Genomic DNA, 17,113 nt, shown 5'->3' with positions numbered 1-17,113 from the left:
TCCAACGGGCCATATACATCCTTGACTATGGGGATTTCTACATTACAGCACTTATCTTGGGACCTCAATTTGGATACTTGGAGGAGGGTTAATTTACTCTCCAGCAGCTACATGAGGCTCCTCTACCTAGTGGGAGGATTCTGCTCTGTATTAAGCCTCCCCAGAATTTAATGGGGTGAAGTGTTTCTGTTTATTTCTTGCGAGTGATATATGGACAATCGAATGTGGTGGAACTTGGGGTGGAACATCTTACATTCCTTTATGGAGCGATCCTGAATATAGATTGGACTGTGCCTGATCTTTTGGCCTATTATGTGGTCTTAATTAGCACTACTCTTGAGAACTACAGAAGAATATTGAAAGGGACTCTGTTGCCGGATTGGACCTTTTTCTTGCCTCTCTTTTGTTTTTCCACATATATGGAAGCGTCTATTTGACGCACCCGAGGATGCATACTCCTAAGATACAGGATAATAGTGCCTTTATGTTATCATATAAAGTTGGTTGTGATGCATTTTTCGGGAGATATGTTGTATTTTATTTATATTGTCATGGGTTATATACACTCCGTTGCATTGCTCCTCCTGTTGTCCATAGTGTACACCAATGGTGGACATTAGGCAGTCTAATATACTTTTTGCACCAATCCCCATGTTACTGATTATTGGGGGTTTATCATTTATTATTTTTGCATTATGTGACTTAATGATTATTATTGTTCTAACCGTATGTGCAGGTGCAGGAGGGAACTCTTTGTGCAGGCGCAATTGTCACGGGCTGGGCACTGACAAGTGCACTGGCTCGACCTTGTTTGATATGCTGCGCAAGCGCACCAGGTTTTTACTGGTGCGCAGTGTAATGTAGGCGCAGCGGTTCATACTCTGCCACACTTACGGCGGAGGTGAACGTGCTGCCTGCCCCATTTCCGGCGGCAGTGACTTTGGTGAAAACATGGAGGATTGGTGCAACTGAGGTATTACGCGGTCTATGGACAGGTGAATGTGATGATTGTTATAGATCTAGCATTATAAAACTGACCTTGGAGAACTCATTATCACTTCTGATGAAGCTGCTGTAGTGAGCGGCGGAACGCATAGAGCGAGTTGGTTTCCCCCCCCCGGCCTGTGGTGATATACTTCCTTTATTTTGCTATGGTTGCTACCTGCCCTGCCTTTGTTTGTATCGGCGTCTGCACATTGCTTGAAGGTTTTTTACATGACACTAGTACACTTTATTGATTGTTTGGGTATATCTAGTATAGTGGTACTATATCTTCCTCATAAGCTTGCACTTGCACTTTACATTGTTTTTTTTCCCTTTTTTGTTGCTATAGGCTACGACCTGTGTCATAGCAGCAACTTGGTGCATACAGGCAGGTTTGTGGGTGTTTTTGTGTATTATAGTATATCTTCATACCACATTACTATTGGAGCAGGGCCGAGGGGGGTGGGGAGTGGGATTACTTTCCCTAACCCAGGTGTCATTTCTGTTTTAAATGGTTTTAATCATATGTGTTTTCTCGGGTCTTTGTGATAATTTGTGTATAATAAACATTCCTTATATATGATCATGTTTGATGATGTGCAATAATTCATGGCCACTAGCTTTTTTCTCTCCTTTTTTCTAGATATTTGTATTAGTGGTCCTTTTTTGCACCCAGGTATATTTATTGGCGGTGCCCATTGTTTTTCTTCTTTTTTGCATTCTGACACTCAATCATTAATGCAGTAGCATCGGATCGGTAGCACTCTGTGTTTTTAAACAAGTTTGCACTTTTGGGTTTTATGCTCTACGGAGCTTAATAAAGTTTATCATTATTAGTGGGGGTATCCTATTTTGAGGAATTTAGTCTGAAGATTTACCCTCAGTTGTGTTAAATAAAATATTGCATTGACATAAGTATTCAGACCCTTTACTCCGTATCAGTTAAAACACCTTTGCAGCAATTACAGCCTCCATTCTTCTTGAATATGATAACACAAAGTTTGTACACTTAGATTTGGGGATTTTCTGTCATTCTTCTCTGCAGATCCCCTTAAGCTCTGTCAGGTTGAATGGGGACCATCAGTGAAAGCCATTTTCAGATGCTGGATTGGGTTCAAGTCAGAGCTCTGGCTGGGCCACTCAAGGACATTCACAGAATTATTTTGTCTTGGCTGTGTGCTTAGGGTCATTGTTTTGTTGGAAGATGAACCTTTGGCCCAGTCTAAAGTTCTGAGCATTTTGGATCAAGTTTTAATTGAGAATATCTCTGTACTTTGCTCCATTCAGCTTTTCCTCAACCCTGATCAGTCTTCCTGTCCCAGTCGCTGAGAAACACCTCTACATGCTTTACTTTAGGGATGGTATTGGTCTGGATGATGTGCAGTGTCTGGTTTCCTTCAGACATGACGCTTAGAATTGAAGCCAAAAAGTTAAATTTTTGTTTCAGATCAGAGAATGTTGTTTCCCAGTCTGTGAGTCCTTTATGCATTTTTTGCAAACTCCAGGCTGGCTTCTTTCTGGTCACTCTGCCTTAACCCCTTAACGACGCAGGACGTAAATGTATGTCCTGGTGCGGTGGTACTTAACGAGTATAGAAGCTGTGCAAAAGTGTTCAGCTCACCTCCGTGTCCTGCAGCGCATGGACTAGTGTGGACCGCACCACAATAAAGTATATAGAACAAAAACGATGTCCAGCGCTGCTCCCGTATAAAACAAATTCCTTTATTTTCTCACATACACCATGGGTACAGAAGACAGGGTAGTCACAGGTGATGCGTTTCAGCCCTTCAGAGAGCCTTAGTCATACAACAAATATGAGCAAAATAAATCTATTTATAGGGTTGAAGGGGAGTTTCCTCCCACAAGGTAGGTAAGGTATCCTCCCCTTCCTACCAGGTGCAAACGTGCTGATATGTGAATGAAATGTAACTATTCATGCACCGTTGCACCCTATACATCTAAATAAAACTGCATATCGTTATTGCATACATGATCAAGTGATTCCTGGGAATGATCACCACAAAAATAAAATAAAATAACATAAACTTATACCATAATTATTACCTTCTCCCAGGAGCACTCATTGCCGCATGTATTACCGCATGATGTGCACAGGTTGTTAAAACCTACAACTAACATGATGCGTCTTCTACAAAAAATATCTTAACCTTAAGGACACATGATGTACCGGTATGTCATGTGTCCGCTCCCGATCTATAACGCAGGGCCACGGCGTGATTTTTTAAAGGCAAGGAGGAAAAAACGAAAATGCAAAATCGGAAAAACCCTCGGTCCTTAAGGGGTTAAATAAGGTGCTCAATATCCGCAACATGGCTTTATATAAATACCAAGAGCATACATGTTGGTTCTGATGTGGTACATAAACATGAGTAATTATGAAAGAAATTATTAAAATTCTCGGAAAAATAAAGATAAAAATAAAAAGTAACTGATATAAGAGGAACGCCATGTACAAACACATACTATGTATCCTGAGTCGATACACATAAATTAAATTCACCGATATAAATGTATGTGTAAAGAAGGCAAATTAGATAACAGTGTGGATATATGCCACACTATCGCATAAGTAAAACATTTTGTGTAGTGTGGCATATAACTCCGGGCAATATAGCAAAATAGAAAACCAGCAACAACCAGAAAAAATATTATATATACCATTGGATAATGAACAATTCACCTAATCAAGGGATTATTCTGTTTTATTATATATCTAGCTAGCCTAGATGAATATTATCAAACTTAATAATGCAAGATGGTATCTAAACTTTTATTTATGACCTTTCGGCATACGACTATCTAGTTTCAAAATCCAATAGACCTCGCGATCCACCTCTGATTGGCACTGCGATCCTCTCCAAACCCTATTACTCTAAGTGATCCAGTGTTCCCTGCATGCTTTTCTGCGCAATGTCGGGACACCATTGATACATGCCGAGAGTTGAAGTGCAGTATGTCGGATTGAGGACATCTTTCATAATTACTCATGTGCATGTACCACATCACAACTAACATGTAAGTGCTTGGTATTTATATAATGCAATGTTGCTGATATTGAGCACCTTATTTAAGATATTTTTTGTAGAAGACGCATCATGTTAGTTGTAGGTTTTAACAACCTGTGCACATCATGCGGTAATACATGCGGCAATGAGTGCTCCTGGGAGAAGGTAATAATTATGGCATAAGTTTATGTTATTTTATTTTATTTTTGTGGTGATCATTCCCAGGAATCACTTGATCATGTATGCAATAACGATATGCAGTTTTATTTAGATGTGTTTGTGTGGAGATAAATGAATTGTATAGGGTGCAATGGTGCATGAATAGTTAAATTTCATTCACATATCAGCATGTTTGCACCTGGTAGATACCTTACCTACCGTGTGGGAGGAAACTCCCCTTCAACCCTATAAATAGATTCATTTTGCTCATATTTGTTGTATGACCGAGGCCCTCTGAAGGGCTGAAACGCGTGACTACCCTGTCTTCTGTTCCCATGGTGTATATGAGAAAATAAAGGAATTTGTTTTATACGGGAGCAGCACTGGACATCGTTTTTGTTCTATATACTTTATCGTGGTGGTTAGAGATGAGCGAACTTACAGTAAATTCGATTTGTCACGAACTTCTCGGCTCGGCAGTTGATGACTTTTCCTACATAAATTAGTACAGGTTTCAGGTGCTCCCGAGGGCTGGAAAAGGTGGATACAGACCTAGGGGACTCTTTCCTAGGACTGTATCCACCTTTTCCAGCCCACCAGAGCACCAGAAAGCTGAACTAATTTATGCAGCAAAAGTCAGCAACCGCCGAGCCGAGAAGTTCATGACGAAATGAATTTACTGTAAGTTCGCTCATCTCTAGTGGTGGTACTTAACGCACCAGGACATACATGTACGTCCTGTACATGACCGCGAGCATCGGAGCGATGCTCAGGTCATGCGTGGCAGTTCCCCGCTGCTGATAGCAGCCAGGGACCCGCCGGTAATGGCCGACATCCGCGATCGTGCGGATGTCTGCCATTAACCCCTCAGATGCCATTATCAATACAGATCACAGAATCTGCGGGAGTGCGGTCAGAAAAATGCATGATCGGATCGCCTGCAGCACTGCCGTATGGAGGTCCCCTCACCTGCGTCCGTTCGTCTCCCAGCATCTTCTGCTCTGGTCCGAGATCGAGCAGACCTGAGCAGAAGATCGATAACACTGATCAGTGCTATGCCTTATGCATAACACTGAACAGTATTAGCAATCAAACGAGTGTAAATATAAAAGTGTAAATATAAAAGTTAAAAAAGTTAAAAAAATTAAAGTAAAAAAAATGTGAAAAATCCCCTCCCCAAATAAAAATGCAAATTGTCCCTTTTTTCCCATTTTACCCCGAAAAAGTTCAAATTTTTTTTTATAAACATATTTGGTATCGCCACGTGCATAAATATCTGAACTATTAAAATATAATGTTAATTTTCCTGTATGGTGAACGGCGTGAACGTAATAAAAGAAAAAAGTCCAAAATGCTGCTTTTTTTAATAAAATTTTATTCCAAAAAATAATTGATAAAAAATGTATTAAAAGTTTTACATATGCAAATGTGGTATAAAAAAAAAGTACAGATCACGGCGCAATAAATGAGCCCTCGTTATAGGTTATAGGTCAGCAAAATAGAGGGACTTTAAATGCAATAATTTGGTTAAAAGTTTGCGATTTTTTTAAAGAAATACAATAATAGAAAAGTATGTAATCATGGATATCACTTTAATAGTATTGACCCACAGAATAAAGAAAACATGTCTATTTTACCGTAAAGTGTACAGTATGAAAATAAACCTTCCAAAATTAGCAAAATTGCGGTTTTCTTATGAATTTCCCCACACAAATAGTATTTTTTTGTTTGTGCCATACATTTTATGGTAAAATGAGTCATGTCATTACAAAGGACAACTGGTCGCGCAAAAAACAAGCCCTCATACTAGTCTGTGGATGAAAATATAAAAGAGTTATGAATTTTAGAAGGCGAGTCCTTAAGGCCCAAATGGTCTGAGTCCTTAAGGGGATAAAACACAGATTGGTGAAGTGCTGCAGTGGTTAAATTGGTTGTATTGCTTAGCCCCAGCACCAAGAGCATGTGTGTTAGGTCTTTATGTGGTATCCATTGTGACAATTACCAAGCACAATTGTACATGTTTCCCTCTTACTAGTAGGGGAAGCAGTCATGACCATTAGTTACATCTGCTTCCCATTTTTTACATTTACACATATAATAGGTTTAAGCCAACTTTCAATACAAGGTGGGCTTGCACAAAGGCATTGTAACTGGGCTGAAGATCAACATGCCCAGGGCCAGATTAAGATCATCATGGGCCTGTTGCTGTGTATACAGTTATATCTATTGATGTCTTCTATGTTTGGAGTCATTCTCTTTCCCTTTTATTCTGCATCTCACTAAGACGGGCATGAAGACTTCTCCCAAATGCGGCTTGTATCTGCCCCCATTGGTGTACCATGAAGTAATAATGTCCCCACCAATATTGTCCTATGTATGCCCTCTCACTAATAATTCCCCAAATATACCCCCTCACAAAAAATGCCGCTCCTTTGCCACCCACTCACAATGGCCTCTACTGTTCCCCTGACTCAATAATAAAGCCCCTATTGTGACTACATTCACAAATAATGCCCCTCCTTTGCCACCCACACAAAAATCCACCTTTGTGCCTTCATGCAATAATAATGCCTCCTGTGCCTCCCCATATAGTAATATTGTCCCCTGCCTCCCTTTGCTTCCATATGGTAACAATGGCCCCTGTGCCACCATGCCATAAAAATGCCATTTGTTTCCCATTTAGTAATAATCCCCCTGTGCCTACATGTCATATTCATAATAAAAGTAATGCCCCACATTCCCACAATATAGTAATAATGCCCCCTGTGCATCAACAGAAAAAATGAAGTCCTAATTGCTATGATGATTGAAGCTGTTGTTTCTCTGACCACTTCTGCTGCTGCAGCCTGTGAGCCAAAGGCAAGGATCCCCTGGCAGATGCAATGATGTCATATAATTGCGCTGGCAAACCCGGGGATCACAATCAGGCAACTGGCAGGTTTATGGCTGAATGGTGGAGCGGGCATCTTACAGCTTCTACAATGCCATTCTGTATCCCTGGATATTTAAGGCATTGGGCTAAAAAGCTGGGCATTTTGCCTGGGTTGCCTAGTATTAGAAACGGGCCCTGGAGCTGGGCCAATTTTCACGTAGGGGCCTAGAACTGTAGTTCCAACAGCCCTTATGTTAATCTGGCCCTGAACGTGCCTTGTATGAGGTGATAGTGGGCTGCATAGGGTGAAATGTGGCTGACATAGAGGGTATTGTGGCTGGTATGGGCCATTTTGGTTGTTATTGGGATTAAAGCAAGGAAACTGGAAAGCAAAGTATACAATGTTCCCTCATAGCTGGAATAACCCTTCTATCAGAGCCAGCAGCATCTCCTTCTGGCAGCCTCAGCGCATCTGCTCCCTCCCAGTAAATGCTCTTTACTTCCTTCAGCAGCCAGTGCTGGCACTTACAGATGACATGGTCCCCAGAGGGCTATTTAAAGGGGAACTTTTCCTGACAGCACTGTCTGCAGAAGGTGCATTTTATTAATGTTTGATCCAGACTCTGACCCTGACCTTTGCATCAGCTCTGGATTCTCCTTCAGATTAAGTACTTGTAATCCTGACCTCCTGGTCAACCCCTCCTGGCTCAGTTCCTATATCCTGACCCATTGTACGTGCTACTATGGGGCACAACCTAGTAATCTACAATTCTTTAAAGTTTTAAATGTTGCAATGACATGTCAAACGTTAATAGGATGGCTACTAGGGAAGATAATGAGGGTTATTCTGGGTTATTGGTACTATTCCAATGTTCCTTTGTGACCCACAATCTTTTGTCAGTAAGGCTGTTTCTGCATAGTGCAGTGCAGGAATGAGACCTCTAAACAGGATTTTGTGAAAAACTATACTAAACTCCTTTTTGCAAATCCACTGAAATACAAATGCTTGAATACAGCTTTGTTGTTACAACTTTGGAGTCAAAAGAATAAAGATTTGGTTACTGCAATTTTAAGTGCAAAAATTTTGCGCGCTGCTCTTTATGAGGTGCTACTAAAAAACCTGCCCTTAAAATAGCAGCAGAGATGTCTGGCAGAGGCTTACCCCTCCTCTCTCCATTCAGAACAGCAATTTTTTTGTATGGGTATCTTAACAACTTCTGCTCTTTATGTTTTCAGTCAAAACAAGGAATGTCACTGTTACACAGAAAACCAATATAGAATACTCTGAGACATACGAAATATACTATTCTAATACTTTTGACGTTTGAGCTAATAGCTGGATACAAAAATGACACAATTGTTGATATGTCTGATGTGTTTATTTTTAATATTTGTCAACATTTGATATCTAAATTTTCCAGCTGTGGGTTGTTCTTCAATATTGGGGTGGACTTTTTTATTCTGAACGTATCTCAGGGCACTTTTAGATGGGCTGCAGATACTGATCGCTGATCTCAGTGATTGGGACTTGTTTGCTGACCCTTCCCAAGGCTGGATCAACTCTTTAAATGCTTCAATTTCGGCGACACATCACCTGTTTGCAATCAGCTGATGAACGAGCATTTGCACCTTTGTTGGCTGATTGCTGGCCCTTTTACATGGATCGATTATTGGGAACAATTGTTTTTAGGAACACCCATGTAAAAGTTATTTTATAGTCCTTAACATATGTCGAGTCTTACCCCAAATACTTTGACACTGGACACTTGAGCATAATAGCATGCATAGACAAGTACATACCAGGCTCATTGGATAAAGCTGCTGTTATCAGGTTGAAGTCTAGCCACAAGAGTGTAAAAGAGCACAATAATCCAAAGTTTGTCAGATTGAAATTAACTACTTAACAGCCAGCATGCCATACCCAAACAAATATAGGCAAACAGTATAGACCTTAACTACATAGTTAGCCATTTTTAAGTACACATTACAGTTTATACTTTATTAATGTCAGCAAAAGGAGGAAAGGTTAACTATTTGCTACCCTATCCTAATCGGAGGAGTTAATGTCAGGCAGAGGCGTGAGAGGGGAGTGGAGGAGGCAGTGTCCTTAGAATACTCAGCAGGCTTATAAATAGAGTGAGAGCATTAGACTAGAGAACAGATCTCACACCTCACAGCCTGTGGCCATACAACAGTTCTGGGAGCTCTCCTGATCTGCAGTTCTGTGCCAAGGGGAAACTAAGAAGAGCAGACATGTGTGAGTCATACTCCAAGGAGAAAACCATTGAAATGAGGAAACGGCATATAGGGTGAGTACAAATAAAATACAATCTTGGTTCATAAATATAATATCTTCTTATACAGCGTCAGAGATATTGTTTTACTGTAGAAAATAACCAAGATAAAGATTTTATTATATAGGGGCATAATGATTTTGTTCTGCATGATAGCATATGTAACTATTTACTTGTATACGTTACATAGCAATATAAGATTACAGACATTTGACCCACGAAGATTGAAATTTATACAATGATTCTTACAAACTCAAGAAATAATGTAAGTGTCCACTTAACTCTGAAGGTGACTTAGATTAAATGGTAAATAGCAGTAACATTAAAAGGCAGGATGCCAAAGCACTGGGTCAGGGTACCCAAAATTAGATGAGTCCTAATAGCGGACAATCCAGGGGACCTAAAACAGAACCTGGTGTACACAGATAACAATCATCTGTATTTATTATGTGCTGTCACCCCTAAATAGATCACCTATAAGAATATTTATGGTATTATATTTTAGAGTGTTTCAATATAACTGTTTGCTACATAAGAGTTAAACATAGCAATAAAGTCAGTAACATCTGTGGTGGAGAAAGCTGCAGCACACAAACCACAAGTGAGGCATTTCCTAAAAGAACCAACACAGCAGTTCACTGAGTTCATTATAAAAGGAAGAAGGCGGCTCACATTTCTGCATATATAAACACATATGTTCCATAGTTTAAGAAACAGAGAGGGATAACTTCACTTCCATGACCACTATTTGCAAACTGCAAAACTTTTCTTATGAAGGAATGATCAGATCCAATATCGTATCCTTGAGATGTTTAATAGTTTGTAACATTGTGCTAGAAAACCAGCTATAAACTTATTTCACTGAAGGCAGACCCAAAAAGGACTAAACAGGTTATGTGGTAGAATCATCCTCAGGGCTAATTCTTCTACAGTACAAAGTGTTATTTGTACTGTGCCAAGAAATACACAAGGTACACATAGACCTAGCCACCAAGCAAGAAGGCACAATTTACACCATCTGTTTTGCCCCATGTATTGCTTCTCATGATATCAAAAGTTGCCGGCCTTCTACAGTCAAGCAGCCAGGGCTGTATGTCATTAGCTCCTTTGGGCCTGTGCCTAAGGCTACAGGGCTGAGGGGGCAGCACTTAATTGAGTAAAAATATGATAAATACTATAGTTGCTGCCACCACGCTGTGGTCTGAAGAAAAAAAATATTTCCACCCCTCTGAAGGTTGGAGAATCACCCTAATGGGTTGTATACACAAGCGGTGCACTCCGGCTCTCCCAAGGAGATTCATGGAGGAGGTGGGTTGACCCCAACTTTGTCCACTAAAAGAGCCAAAGGAGGAGATGGTGGAGGTCCCAGTGGTTGGACCCCCTGCGATCAGACACTTATCCCCTATCCTTTAGATCGGGGATAGATTTTCTTATACCGGAGTAACCCTTTAATATCTCTGATGCAGGGCATTTGAGTAAGGAAACTAACTAAACAGGGTGTAAAATCCTCAATAATGTGTGTCTTGTGAATCACTTTTAAGAGAGAAGAAAACAGAGGTAACTTCTATAGATGTTATGAGCAAAATGTTAATCTTTACTTTATTCAAATTCAGTATCTTATGCCTGAGATCTTATATATATTGTGTAACCGTATTATATAAAAAAGAGATGATGATAGATAGATAGATAGATAGATAGATAGATAACTTTCCTTGGATAATTTGTTATTTACTAGAATCTATGGTTCTGCTTATGGAGTAGAAAAAAACAGGCTAAACATGGGGTAATCTCCCGCCTTCCCCACATCTTGTTTTTTTGCTCATCATAGCTTTAATAATGTGGTAATGGTAAATGTCAGCTAGTCAACTAGAGATGAGCGAATTTACAGTAAATTCGATTCGTCACGAACTTCTCGGCTCGGCAGTTGATGACTTATCCTGCATAAATTAGTTCAGCTTTCAGGTGCTCCGGTGGGCTGGAAAAGGTGGATACAGTCCTAGGAAAGAGTCTCCTAGGACTGTATCCACCTTTTCCATCCCACGGGAGCACCTGAAAGCTGAACTAATTTATGCAGGAAAAGTCATCAACTGCCGAGCCGAGAAGTTTGTGATGAATCGAATTTACTGTAAATTCGCTCATCTCTATTGTCAACCATCTCATTCATTTAAAGCCAGTGGCAGTCCATGTCAATGAAAGAAAATGAGAAGTTAAACAGGAAATTCCACATTTCTCATAGCTAATAGCAAGGTTCTGTAACTCAAGAGACAGAGAGAGGAAGCTCCAGGGAAAACAAAGATGATACCAAGACTCCATGGTGATGGGTGACAACAAGCTTTCTTATGGCAGCCTTTTCTCTGCGCTTTACATTGAAGGCACAACTGTGGGTCTAGGTCCAAACATTGCTTCCCGCAGTTGATTTGTAGAAAGGCTGAAATCTCACATTTCAATTAAAAACCAGCAATAATGGAAAAAACAGCAAACCCTGTAGACGGACTCTCTTCACTGCCAACCAGTTGCTTTTCATTTGAGCAGAAGCCTCACATTGTAAGCATTTCCTATGCTCTCCTCGTTCCAAACCTCCCAGCCAGTAAACAAGCGGGTTGTTGCTTAGTAAAAGCTCATTTTAATGATTATAAACAGCTGAAGTAGCAGCTAAGACTGTCTGCGCAACTCCGGTATGTCCATAAAGACCTGAAGGGCGGATTTTTATTAAGTCTGGAAACTTTTAAGAAAACCACTCTATGAGGCTTCAGGAAAGTCCATCAATCCCAATGTATGTCCTGTCTTCTTGAGTATAAGGGTATCTTCTTTATAGGGATTTCATTTGCATTGTTTATTTTATTTTATATATTCTCTTTTATATTTTCCTGGTTTATTGTAAGTAACTCTTTTTTTTTATATTATTGTTGTAAGGTTCAATATATATTTTAGTGAACAATCCAAAAAATAATGTTGATATAGAGAATCATAAAAGGCATGTCATTTTTGAAGACATACGGTTATCCAGGATTAGGAAAACAAACCTGAAAAACCGCCCCGCCTCTGTCCTCAGGCTGTGTGTGGTATTGCAGCTCAGTTTTATTGATGTCCGTAGAAATCAAGTTGTAATACCACACACAATCTGAGGACAGGGGTGGTGCTGTTTTAAAGGGGTACTCCGCTGCTCAGCGTTTGGAACAAACTGTTCCGAATGCTGGAGCCGATGCCGGGAGCTTGTGGCATCATAGACCCGCCCCCTCATGATGTAACATCCTGCCACCTCAATGCAAGTCTATGGGAGGGGGCGTGACTGGCGTCACGCCCCCACCCATAGACTTGCATTGAGGGGCGGGGTGTGACGTCATGAGGGGCGGGCTATAATGTAGAGAGCTCCCGGATAACCCTTTTATAGAACCTTTCGGGAAAACAGCTTTTATCTCCTGGCCTTAACATGATAGGCACAGCCCCTCTCTCATACCAGGCAGCATGGTAACCCAGATATGATGCCAGTTAGGCTCTCTGATTGTTGTGCGGACTGGAGTGACTATCTCTCCATAACTGTATGAGACGCTACAAGTCTACAGTGTAGAATGTAAAGTGCAAAAATGCAACATCTGGACTTCTCTAATAAACAGAAAAGATAAAGCTGGCCTGGTATAATATAAAATGCAAAGCCTCAAAAGACTTGCTCGACCATCTTTCAATGTAGTAAAATAAGAGAGATAATAGTATTCACCAAGTACAGGATTTCAGCTCACCGTATAGCCTCCACAGTCGGCTGAAACTTTGCATTATGTGGCATGGATGACTGTATGATTCCTGCCCCTCTCTCTTCTCTTGGACTTAGCCTATGAGATAGTGTTTGTATGAATTCAAACTTTATCAGACTGGTGTCTGGAATATGTCCTGTTATTATTGGTGAAAGACTATTTGTCTGTTATTTATCCTCTGTGACGGCTGACTGCAGTTATTTCGTGCTCTACAACCAGTCTGATCTGGTTTTGCACACACCAGGATAAAGAGCTAAAGGGAGTAGTCTGTGAAAGGGACAGATGAGAGACGCTGAGTATTGTGACTACAAGAGACATTTCTATTCCTCTTCTTCGGTTTTATTGTCTTAGAGCTCAGCTCATAGCTTGGGTTGTGGCCCCTACATTGATATTAAACAGGATACTGCTTGTTTTCAAAAGATCCCTACAACAAGCTTAGATCTTATGTTTCTTCAGACTTCTAGGCAATGTAAACTTTAGAATACTTTACTTTTCCATATTGTTCTGTGGGGCCTCTCTTTTTCTTCTGGGTAGGGCACTCTGCCTAACCTCATAGCCTAGTGCTCTCATGTGACCATGGCCCTCAATGTTTAACCCCTTAAGGACTGAGCCTTTTTTCACCTTAAAGGGGTACTCAGGCCCTTAGACATCTTATCCCCTATCCAAAGGATAGGGGATAAGATGCCTGATCGCGGTGGTCCCGCCGCTGGGGACCCCCCGTGATCTTGCACACAGCTGTCACGCCCCCTCCCATAGGCTTGCATTGAGGGGCGGAGTGTGACATCACACAGGGGCGGAGGCGTGACGTCACACGCTGCCGGCCCCATGGTTGCCTGTAATCAGAGACGGAGCGAACATGCTCCGGGGACTGATTTTAACTGGGGTGCTGCGTGCAAGATCATGGGGGTCCCCAGTGGCGGTGGCGGGACCCCCGTGATCAGGCATCTTATCCCCTATCCTTTGGATAGGGGAGAAGATGTCTAAGCTCCGGAGTACCCCTTTAAGGGCTGAGCCCTTTTTTGCAATTCTGACCACCGTCACTTTAAGCATTAATAACTCTGGGATGCTTTTACCGATTATTCTGATTCTGAAATTGTTTTTTCGTGACATATTCTACTTTATTTTGGTGGTAAATTTTTGTTGTTACATCCTTTCTTGGTGAAAAATCCCAAAATGTCATGAAAATTTTGATATTTTGAAATTTTTCTAACTTTGAAACTCTCTGCTTGTAAGGAAAATGGATATTCCAAATAACTTTTATATTGATTCACAAATACAATATGTCTACTTTATGTTGGCATTAGTGTTGAGCGGCATAGGCCATATTCGAATTCGCGAATATTCGCGAATATATGGACGAATATTCGTCATATTCGCGAATATTCGCATATTCGTAATGTTCTCTTTTTATTTTCGCATATGCGAATATTCGCGTGTGCGAAAATTAACATATGCAAAAATTTGCATATACAAAAATTGACATAAGTTAAAATTCGCATATGCGAAAAGTATCATATGCACATTTTCGCATATGCGAAAATTCGCACACCAGTCTCACACAGTAGTATTAGAGCCTTCTTACACCACATAAGCTGGAAGCAGAGAGGGATGATCACTGTGATGTGTACTGTGAAGAAAAAAAAAAAAAATTCGTAATTACGAATATATAGCGCTATATTCGCGAATATTCGCGAATTCGCGAATATGCGATATTCGCGAATAAAATTCGAATTGCGAATATTCGCGAGCAACACTAGTTGGCATCATAAAATGGACATATTTTAACTTTTTAAAAACATTAGAGGGCTTCAAAGTATAGCAGCAATTTTCAAAATTTTTATGAAAATTGCTAAATCTGAAGGGACAGATGTTACAGAACTACAACTCCCAGCATGCCTGGGCAGTCTAGGCATGCTGAAAGTTGTAGTTTTGCAACATGTGGAGGTCTACTGTTTGGGCACCACTGTAATAGTGGTCTCCAAACTGTGACCCTCCAGATGTTGCAAAACTGCAACTCCCAGCATGCCCAGACAGCCTTTGGCTGTCTGGGCATGCTGGGAGTTGCAGTTTGGCAACCACTAGGAAGGCAGCGGTAAAGATTGCTTTACTGACACCATTCTTGATGATCCATGCCGTTGCCTCCCTACCTGCACCGCTGATCTCCGCTGATGCCACCAATGATCGCCGGTCCCCACCGCATGTTCTCCCCCCGTTCTGCCCGACATCCAGGGGTGGGCATACTGGGGGTTTTCATGGTAACCCCCCGTCTTCAACTGCCATTGGTCAGTACTCAGTGCTGACTAATGGCAGGGGATAGGAGGAGGTTGCACCACTGCAACCTCGATCCTATCCCTTAGGATGATCGGGGCTGTCACTGACAGCTCCAATCATCCCTATTTTCCGGGCGATCGGGTCACCAGAGACCCGATCAGCCCGAAATAGCAGAAAATCGCATTGACATGAGATTTCCTGCGATCACCGATATGGGGGGTCTCAGGACCCCCCTCAGCAATGTGCCGGGATGCCTGCTGAATGATTTCAGCATGTCCGCATGTCCCCGACCTTGGACATGCTATAAATATGTCAAAAGCTTAGATCAGTGGGGTTTCAGGTGCTGAGATGATCACTGTTTATTCCCACTATTCCCTTGGTACTGAAGATCTTTAGAAAGTTTATTAGCTTATTTTTATCATGCAAGGAGACAGCGGGGAGATAAAGTGCTCAGGTGACCCTTACCGATGTAACCTTTTGACATGACTCTATGATACGTCATGATATGTTTTCTTACATAGTACCTGTCATGATCTTGTAAAATTTTATAATCCTCCCAGTTCACTGCCCCCATCATGATAAACTACCCTCTGTCTTTATTATTTTTTTTTTCTACCTTGATATTGCTCTGTATTTTCTGCTCAATCAGATTCACAGACTGGAAAGGGGTGATAGCCAGTAGGCGTGACATCATCTGAAGCCATACAGGGGAGAACTTCCTCCCTCACTCTGCTACATACAGCTCAGAGCAGTTCAGTGTGAGATGAGCAATGATTGGCTAAGGATGTATCCCCCCCCCCCCTTCAGCACTTCAGACTGCATTTCCTAATTTAGGACTAAAGAGTCCAAAGTCTGTGCAAGAGATGGGGGGGAAACGTGCTCTGGACAAATAGGGAGACACCTTGTGGCAGCTTTTTTTAAACACAAATAAAACATAAAAAGCTTTTTTTTTTTTTTTTTTTAAACAAAATACTTTAAAAAGATTTTTTTATTTACCAAAAGGAGTGCAAAAACTTTGACAATGCCCATTTAAAGGACAGTTACATTTTAAAGTGTTGTTGTTATTTGTAAATACTTTTGCCATGTCCTGAGATGCCCTCCAATCATAAGTTATAGCCAAGTGAAGCATGCAGCAGTGTGCTTCATCCCTGGGCTGGCTGCCTTATCTAACTGACTACAGGCTTTATAGACTATAACGGAGCCCATCTCCTGAAATGAACTGGATGGGGCATAAGGCCATATGCTTTACCGGGGTATAACTAATGATTACAGATAGCGAGTTAAAGTGGTGTGATCTAAACTTTTAACATGTCTGGTCAACATGTCAAAAGTTCAAGTGTCATTTGAAAATCTTTGCATATATCAATAGTACAAACAAATAAAAGAAAATTTGTAATATATTTTTGTCCTCTGTCTATGGAGGGGATAGGAGGACCACCACTGTGAGAATTGCAAATTAGAGGTGAAGCCTGCAGAGCAGAAATCTGCTGAAAGATGCCTAGTACTAGTTATACAATGCCCAGAAATAGTGCTGATCCTTGTGTGTACACACAGTGCATGTTATCCTGAAAAGACACCTGAAATGACAGGTACGCTTTCAGTTCTACCTATACTTAACATGAGACATTCATCCATTCAGCACTACTCAAAATTGAATACTATACACAGGCATTAGTATCAACACTGGTGTCCCACCGTTCAGTGAGGATATATGTATTTGTGATTCATGTTGTATGGATCTGTAATATGGTGTTATAG

General features: G+C 41.0%; 1 protein-coding gene across 1 annotated transcript in view; it reads left to right on the top strand.

Moving 5' to 3' along the window:
• Positions 1-9,192: 9,192 nt before the first annotated feature.
• Positions 9,193-17,113, top strand: part of ETNPPL (ethanolamine-phosphate phospho-lyase) — a 44,221-nt gene continuing 36,300 nt past the window's right edge. The window contains exon 1 of the mRNA XM_056564473.1: positions 9,193-9,350. Within this exon, the coding sequence (XP_056420448.1) occupies positions 9,295-9,350 (56 nt within the window). The 5' untranslated portion in view covers positions 9,193-9,294. The remainder of the gene's footprint in view (positions 9,351-17,113) is intronic.

The sequence above is a fragment of the Hyla sarda genome, chromosome 1 (assembly GCF_029499605.1).
Source record: "Hyla sarda isolate aHylSar1 chromosome 1, aHylSar1.hap1, whole genome shotgun sequence".
Taxonomy (NCBI): Eukaryota; Metazoa; Chordata; class Amphibia; order Anura; family Hylidae; genus Hyla; species Hyla sarda.
Note: the sequence above shows the minus strand (reverse complement) of the source record. Positions and strands in the feature narration are given on the sequence as shown.